General features: G+C 46.3%; 1 protein-coding gene across 2 annotated transcripts; it reads right to left on the bottom strand.

Annotated features, from left to right (window-relative positions):
- Positions 1-382: 382 nt before the first annotated feature.
- LOC109887976 (hsp90 co-chaperone Cdc37) lies at positions 383-7,731 on the bottom strand. 2 transcript variants are annotated; one of them, XM_031811212.1, is made up of 9 exons: positions 7,337-7,727; positions 5,741-6,034; positions 4,673-4,778; positions 4,094-4,209; positions 3,762-3,887; positions 3,431-3,523; positions 1,746-1,835; positions 1,021-1,092; positions 383-939 (listed from the first exon to the last, which is right to left on the bottom strand). In XM_031811212.1, the coding sequence occupies exons 1-9, from the start codon at positions 7,448-7,450 to the stop codon at positions 784-786; spliced, it is 1,167 nt and encodes a 388-aa protein (XP_031667072.1). In that variant the 5' UTR covers positions 7,451-7,727; the 3' UTR covers positions 383-783. The 2 variants fall into 2 exon arrangements, 1 of the variants encoding a protein (XP_031667072.1); XR_004206511.1 differs by having other exon boundaries at positions 888-939; positions 3,766-3,887; positions 7,337-7,731.
- Positions 7,732-8,487: the final 756 nt, after the last annotated feature.

The raw sequence follows: 8,487 nt of genomic DNA, 5'->3' as shown, positions 1-8,487 counted from the left end.
AGAAGAGACGACAGGGGTAAGAAGTGAGGTGGGGGGGGGGGTAATATAAAGATGGGATTATGGGTAGAAGAGACGACAGGGGTAAGAAGTGAGGTGGGGGTAATATAAAGATGGGATTATGGGTAGAAGAGACGACAGGGGTAAGAAGTGAGGTGGGGGGGGGGGTAATATAAAGATGGGACTATGGGTAGAAGAGACGACAGGGGTAAGAAGTGAGGTGGGGGGGGGGGGTAATATAAAGATGGGACTATGGGTAGAAGAGACGACAGGGGTAAGAAGTGAGGTGGGGGGAGGTTAATATAAATTGGGATTATGGGGAGAAGAGACGACAGGGGTAAGAAGTGAGGTGCGAGGGGGTTAATATAAAGATGGAATTATGGGTAGAAGTGAAGTGGGGGGGGGGGGGGAGTAATATAAAGATGGGGTCATGGAGAAAGGGACTATGGGTAGAAGTGAGGTGGGGTGGGGGAGTAATATAAAGATGGGGTCATGGAGAAAAGGGACTATGGGTAGAAACTGGAGCAGGGTGAAGTTTAGCATTTTCCACAAATGGTCAACGTCAGGATTAGAGAGGGGAATCTGATCCTAGAGCTGACTCTTTGTAAATACTGGCCCGGTGCAGGTTTTCAATGGGTCAGGCTAATGCTAGCGATACTAGCCCAATTAACGCTAGGGAAGTTAGCATCTTCACAGCATGTTTTCAATAAGACAAGCTAACGCTAGTAAAGGGTGTAGCTAGGTCTGAAAAGGTCAAAAGTCTAAAGGAAGGGTTCAATTCATGAGTCATTTCTCCTCTTCCGCCTCTCCCTCCTTCTCTGGTTCTTCCTCATCTTCTTTGTCCTCTTCCTCATCTTCTTCTTTGTCCTCTTCGTTGTCGGTATTGGCGTTGGGAACCCAGAGTCCTGAGTCAATACACCTCTTCATGTGGCCCTTTGCCTCCTGCGGAACCCCACAACACATAGGTTAGAGAGAGAGTGAGAGAGAGTCAGTTCGTTAGAGAGAGAGACAGGAGACACTCACCATGGGGTCCATCTTGCTGATAGCTTCCTGCAGCATTGAGATGTCTTTATCATCAAAACACTTCTTCATTTCCTGTGAAACAGGATGTGACATCACAAGATACAGGTAAAAAAAGGAGGCTGGGGTTGGCGACCACTTCCTCTGAATATGTGGCCATAGGTTGCTGACTGTTATGATGAAGACGTTGAGATGTGTCTGCGTGTCTGTCTGCCTCTCTGCGTGTCTGTGTGTGAGTCTCTCTGTATGTGTGTGTCTCTCTGTATGTGTGTGTCTCTCTGTATGTGTGTGTCTCTCTGTATGTGTGTGTCTCTCTGTATGTGTGTGTCTCTCTGTATGTGTGTGTCTCTCTGTATGTGTGTGTGGTGTCTCTGTGTGTGTGCATCTCTCTGTGTGTCTCTGTGTGTGTGTGTGCGTCTCTGTGTGTGTGTGTGTGTGCGTCTCTCTGTGTGTGTGTCTCTCTGTGTGTGTGTGTGCGTCTCTCTGTGTGTGTGTGTGTGTGTCTCTGTGTGTGTGTCTCTCTGTATGTGTGTCTCTCTGTGTGTGTGTCTCTCTGTGTGTGTGTGTGTGTCTCTCTGTGTGTGTGTGTGTGTGTCTCTCTGTGTGTGTGTGTCTCTCTGTATGTGTGTCTCTCTGTGTGTGTGTCTCTCTGTATGTGTGTCTCTCTGTATGTGTGTCTCTCTGTGTGTGTGTCTCTCTGTGTGTGCGTCTCTCTCTGTGTGTGTTACCTCTGGCAGAGTATCGTAGACTTCCACAGGGTCCAGTCCACCTGGCCCCAGTCTGTTCTGTCTCTCCTCCTCCTCCTCCTCCTCCATAGCCTTTAACAATTAGTTTATTATTTTCATTTTGAACCTCACCAATGCCTCATATTTAACTCTATGTACAGTTGAAGTCGGAAGTTTACATACACCTTAATCAAATACATAAATCACATTTCCTGACATTTAATCCTAGTAAAAATGTCCTGTCTTAGATCAGTTAGGATCACCATATTTTAAGAATGTTAAAATGTCAGAATAATAGTAGAGAGAATGATTTCTTTCTTTCATCACATTCCCAGTAGGTCAGAAGTGTACATAAACAATTTAAATTGAGTGTAACTTGGGTCAAATGTTTTGGGTAGCCTTCCACAAGCTTCCCACAATAAGTTGGGTGAATTTTGGCCCATTCCTCCTGACAGAGCTGGTGTAACTGAGTCAGGTTTGTACAGGCCTCCTTGTTCACACACGCTTTTTCAGTTCTGCCCACAAATTTTCTATAGGATTGAGGTCAGAGCTTTGTGATGGCCACTCTACTACTTTTGACTTTGTTCTTAAGCCGTTTGCCACAACTTTGGAAGAATGCTTGGGGTCATTGTCCATTTGGAAGACCCATTTGCGACCAAGCTTTAACTACTGATGTCTTGAGATGTTGCTTCAATATATCCACATCATTTTCCATCCTCATGATTCCTTCTATTTTGTGAAGTGCACCAGTCCCTCCTGCAGCAAAGTACCCCCACAGCATGATGCTGCCACCCCCGTGATTCACGGTTGGGATGGTGTTCTTCAGCTTGCAAGCCTCCCCTTTTTCCTTCAAACATAATGATGGTGATTATGGCCGAACAATTTTTGTTTCATCAGACCAGAGGACATTTCTTAAAAAAGTACGATCTTAGTGTATGTAAACATCTGACCCACTGGAATTATTAGTGAAATAATCTGTCTGAAAACGATTGTTGGATAAATGACTTGTGTCATGCACAAAGTAGATGTCCTAACAGACTTGCCAAAAATATAGTTTGTTAACAAGAAATTTGTGGAATGGTTGAAAAATGAGTTTTAATGACTCCAACCTAAGGGGGCGGCAGGGTAGCCTAGTGGTTAGAGCGTTGGACTAGTGAACCGGAACTAGGAATCGGAAGGTTGCAAGTTCAAATCTCCGAGCTGACAAGGTCGTTCTGCCCCTGAACAGGCAGTTAACCCACTGTTCCCAGGCCAGTTAACCCACTGTTCCCAGGCCAGTTAACCCACTGTTCCCAGGCCAGTTAACCCACTGTTCCCAGACCAGTTAACCCACTGTTCCCAGACCAGTTAACCCACTGTTCCCAGGCCAGTTAACCCACTGTTCCCAGGCCAGTTAACCCACTGTTCCCAGGCCAGTTAACCCACTGTTCCCAGGCCAGTTAACCCACTGTTCCCAGGCCATCATTGAAAATAAGAATTAGTTCTTAACTGCCTGGTTAAATAAAGGTTAGTTTAAGGTTAGTAAAGGTTAACTAGGCAAGTATTCAGTTCATTCACAGTTTTGATACAGGCCCAGAAAAGTGTGAACGTCAGAAATGTTTTGGGATTCAATATCGCTTTGAACTTCTCCCACAAACACCTTTAAACACCTGAAGCAAGAGAGAGAAACAAAATGGAGGGAAAATGACCTTTTGTATCCTGATCTTAGCTCTGCCTCGAACTCTCTCTTTAAAGGACTCCAGCTCATCAGTAAAGGCCTCCTGATAGGGCTGGTCTGCAGTCTGACAGAGAGAGGGAGAGAGAGACAGAGGTGTCAGTGTACACAGTAGATACACGCGTGAAGTTAAAACAACTCATAAAGCCGGGATTCAATCAACGGAGTCGTTATCGACTAGAAAACAAGGCTTTTCATTTAAAAGGTCATTTCCACTTGAGCCGATATGTGCAGCGTTTCTGTCTGTAATGCAACAACGCGTCTCTGATTGAATATCGGCCTTTTAAATTAACAAAAGGCAACACACACCTTGATCTTTGGAAGAACTCTCTGAAACATCCTCGAGGGTCGATCTTCAGGCTCTTAGCCAACTCTAAGATGAACTGCATCACTATGGTCTGATGGGCTACCTGATCCATCAAACCATGTTTCTACACACACACACACACACAGGTTAACATACACAAAGACACAGAAAGATGTAAACACACACACAATATCTGTGAAACACCCCCCCCCCCCCCCCCTCACCTCCTCCACCTCCAGGTCGATACACATGATAACCAGGAAGTTACACCCCCCCCCCCCCTCCAGGTCGATACACATGATAACCAGGAAGTTACACCCCCCCCCTCACCTCCTCCACCTCCAGGTCGATACACATGATAACCAGGAAGTTAGCCGTCTCTTCACACACCAGGTAAGGGTGGTCAGACAGGTACTTCTGACTGTCCTCCCAACGCCGAAGCATCCCTACACACACAGGTTAGGAAGAGAGGAAGAGACAGAGAGGAGAGAGAGTAGAATACAGACATTAAATGGTTTAGTTGTGTGGTGTTATAACAGAGAGAGAGAGAAATGTTGTTATAACAGACAGAGAGAGAAGAGTTGTTATAACAGACAGAGAGAGAAGAGTATAGAATACAGACATTAAAAGGTTTAGTTGTGTTGTTATAACAGACAGAGAGAGAAGTGTTGTTATAACAGACAGAGAGAAGAGGTTTAGTTGTGTGGTGTTATAACAGACAGAGAGAGAAGAGTATAGAATACAGATATTAAATGGTTTAGTTGTGTGGTGTTATAACAGACAGAGAGAGAAGTGTTGTTATAACAGACAGAGAGAAGAGGTTTAGTTGTGTGGTGTTATAACAGACAGAGAGAGAAGAGTATAGAATACAGATATTAAATGGTTTAGTTGTGTGGAGTTGAAACTCACCAAAGTGTTTGATCTCTTTCTTGTGTTTATCTACAAAAGTCTGGTGTTTCTCCTCCTTCTGTTCCTCCGTCTCTTCTGTCACGTCCGGTTTGATGTTCAACATACTCTGGGGGGGGAGAAATATATTTTCAGTGGACAGGACAGTTGACACTGGAGGACTAACATGTGACATCAGTAGTTGGTGGTAATAGCCCATATCTTCACGATTTATCCTTCAACAAAGTAATGTATTGTCTTCCTATATCACCTGGCCGAAGCCCTCTGTTGAGGGAGTGGTGTATCTATCTCACCTGGCCGAAGCCCTCTGTTGAGGGAGTGGTGTCTCTCTATATCACCTGGCTGAAGCCCTCTTTGTTGAGGGAGTGGTGTCTCTCTATATCACCTGGCTGAAGTCCTCTTTGTTGAGGGAGTGGTGTCTCTCCATATCACCTGGCTGAAGCCCTCTTTGTTGAGGGAGTGGTGTCTCTCTATATCACCTGGTTCAAGCCCTCTTTGTTGAGGGAGTGGTGTCTCTCTATATCACCTGGCTGAAGCCCTCTGTTGAGGGAGTGGTGTCTCTCTATATCACCTGGCTGAAGCCCTCTTTGTTGAGGGAGTGGTGTCTCTCTATATCACCTGGCTGAAGCCCTCTTTGTTGAGGGAGTGGTGTCTCTCTATATCACCTGGCTCAAGCCCTCTTTGTTGAGGGAGTGGTATATCTAAAATCAAATCTAATTGACTTGTTGACTAATTGACTTGTCACATACTGTATTCCTATGTCTTCCTATATCACCTGGCCGAAGCCCTCTGTTGAGGGAGTGGTGTATCTATCTCACCTGGCCGAAGCCCTCTGTTGAGGGAGTGGTGTCTCTCTATATCACCTGGCTGAAGCCCTCTTTGTTGAGGGAGTGGTGTCTCTCTATATCACCTGGCTGAAGCCCTCTTTGTTGAGGGAGTGGTGTCTCTCTATATCACCTGGCTCAAGCCCTCTTTGTTGAGGGAGTGGTATATCTAAAATCAAATCTAATTGACTTGTCACATACACATGTTTAGCGGGTGTAGCGAAATGCTACAGCCTCAATATCTCACCTTGCTGAATCCCTCTTTGCTGAGCGTGTCAACGTTCCAAGGCATCTTTTTCTCCTCTCTCCGATGTTCCTCCATCTTCTTCTCCCACAAGCGTTGATCCTTTCTGTATTTCTTCTCCTCGGCCTGGGCCTTGCTTAGCGCCGTCTTCCTCTCCTCCTCTCCCTCCTTCTTTCCTTCCTCCTCTAACTCCTTCACTCTGTACTGCACCTCTTCCAGACGTCTCTTACACTCCGCCATGTTCCTCTCCAGCTCCTCTCCTTTCTCCTCGAAGGCCACCTGTTTTTCCACACGCGCCTAGGAGGGAGAGCAGAGGGGTGATGAGAGGAAGGGTGGAGGGAGAGAAGAGGAAGGGAGGAAAGGAAGGGTGAAGGAGGGAGGAGAGGAAGGGTGAAGGAGGGAGGAGAGGAAGGGTGAAGGAGGGAGGAGAGGAAGGGTGAAGGAGGGAGGAGAGGAAGGGTGAAGGAGGGAGGAGAGGAAGGGTGGAGGAGGGAGGAGAGGAAGGGTGGAGAGGAAGGGTGGAGAGGAAGGGAGGAGAGGAAGGGTGGAGGAGGGAGGAGAGGAAGGGAGGAGAGGAAGGGTGGAGGAGGGAGGAGAGGAAGGGAGGAGAGGAAGGGTGGAGGAGGAAGGAGAGGAAGGGAGGAGAGGAAGGGTGGAGGGGTGTAGGAGGGAGGAGAGGAAGGGTGTAGGAGGGAGGAGAGGAAGGGTGTAGGAGGGAGGAGAGGAAGGGTGGAGGGGTGTAGGAGGGCGGAGAGGAAGGGTGGAGGGGTGTAGGAGGGAGGAGAGGAAGGGTGGAGGGGTGTAGGAGGGAGGAGAGGAAGGGTGGAGGGGTGTAGGAGGGAGGAGAGGAAGGGTGGAGGAGGGAGGAGAGGAAGGGTGGAGGGGTGTAGGAGGGAGGAGAGGAAGGGTGGAGGGGTGTAGGAGGGAAGAGAAAGGGGTAGGAGATAGTAACATTGTTGTTCTTTAAATGTGACCTATTAGCTAGCTAACCAGACATCTTAGAGGAACAGGACTAATGAAGATATTTAATGTAGGTAGTGACTGGCCTCACACTCCAGTACAGTAGGTGGCGGTGTATGCAAAGTAAAAGTTGGATGCAATCCGCCAACCAAATCCCAAAGAAGAAGAAAATAATCACGTCCAAGGCAAGATATTGTACCTAGCACAATTCTGCTGGATTAGTTTGATGTAGCTAGCCAAGGTTAAGGTGAATCACAGGCTGTGTGGAGAAACTCTCATTGACCAAGAGAGACAGGAAGGAAAGGCAGACACAGAGAGAGACAGAGCTGTGGACAAACTCTTATTGAGCAACTAGGCTACTACTGTAAAGCCCAAATGTTGAAAGCCTTGCCTAGTTAACACCCTGGACCAGAGCTAAACCCAGCTAGCTAACACTTTAGCCAGTTGGATTAACGCTAGTCACGTTAGTTGACCAGCTAACTAGATTAGCCGGTTGAGTACTGATTTATATGGCTAAGAACTTAGCTAGCTAGTGTTTGCTGACATAGCTACTGTCGCTAGCTGCCCAACTAGTCATGTACGTTAGCTATTTCTGTATTAGTATTTTAGTGAAGACATATCGCCTGTTGTCATAGCTACCTGATGCCTCCATCGGAAGAGGCTCGGCGTGTCGATATTGGGGTGAGTCTCATCCTCGTCATCCGATACTTCGATGTGGTCCCACACACTGTAATCAATAGTCCTGGACGTCATCTTCTAGCTCTCTCTCCTCCTTCTCTTTCCGTGGGAAGTCCACGCAACAACGGCACACGAAATGGAATGACGTGTAAAGAACAATGTCAACTTTGGTCCTGTTGAAAATGTGAGCTAAGCTTGCCAGAGAACCCGCCGCACTCTACTCGTTGCTTCAGCTCAGAAGTATTTTCTGGAAAGCTCTATTGCTTCCGGTCTGCGCGGTACTGTGACGTAGTAATCGTGCGACATAGATGGGTTTGGAGTCTTCGAGAAGCAGAGGGTGCTGAGCTAATAATTCACTGTGAAAGTAAACATTTATATATTTTTTGACTTAGTTCATTTTAATCTCTGTGGAATGTTTGTTTATTTATTTCTAGAGCAAAACGTTAAGGTACATTCTGTTTATAATCACACATGTAATCTATAGGCGTCAGCCACAGGAGGGCGCACAAGGAGCAAAAAGCTGATTGTTGTTGAAATCACACCTTCTGAGTACTTCCAAATGGTTCTTTATTGGGAAAATATATTCAAAATAAATGCATTAATCTACACACACGTGTGCATACAGATATAATAGTGCTTTCTTTGCACACATATCCTGTTATTTGGTACTTTATGATCACTGAGTGAATTAGACAATGCGAGTTAATAAATACTGAAATTAACATGATCTGCAATTGAGAAGTGTAGTATTTAATTTTGCACCAGTCTGCAAGTGTAACCAGATACACTACATGACCAACAGTATATGGACATGAACATCTCATTCCAAAATCATGGGCATTAATATGGAGTTGGTCCCCACTTTGCTGCTATAACAGCCTTCAGTCTTCTGGGAAGGCTTTCCACTAGATGTTGGAACATTGCTGCTATAACAGCCTCCAGTCTCTTGGGAAGGCTTTCCACTAGATGTTGGAACATTGCTGCTATAACAGCCTCCAGTCTTCTGGGAAGGCTTTCCACTAGATGTTGGAACATTGCTGCTATAACAGCCTCCAGTCTACTGGGAAGGCTTTCCCCTAGATGTTGGAACATTGCTGCTATAACAGCCTCCA

Source organism: Oncorhynchus kisutch, unplaced genomic scaffold (genome assembly GCF_002021735.2).
Source record: "Oncorhynchus kisutch isolate 150728-3 unplaced genomic scaffold, Okis_V2 Okis01b-Okis20b_hom, whole genome shotgun sequence".
NCBI classification, from domain to species: domain Eukaryota; kingdom Metazoa; phylum Chordata; class Actinopteri; order Salmoniformes; family Salmonidae; genus Oncorhynchus; species Oncorhynchus kisutch.
Note: the sequence above shows the minus strand (reverse complement) of the source record. Positions and strands in the feature narration are given on the sequence as shown.

Bases quoted from the DNA above. Each gene is read 5' to 3' on its own strand.
- LOC109887976 (XM_031811212.1), bottom strand. From the start codon at position 7,450: ATGACGTCCAGGACTATTGATTACAGTGTGTGGGACCACATCGAAGTA. The intron at 4,210-4,672 runs GTGAGTTTCAAC...CTGTGTGTGTAG, and splicing joins GAAAGAGATCAAACACTTTG to GGATGCTTCGGCGTTGGGAG. The intron at 3,888-4,093 runs GTGAGGGGGGGG...GTGTGTGTGTAG, and splicing joins TCGACCTGGAGGTGGAGGAG to AAACATGGTTTGATGGATCA.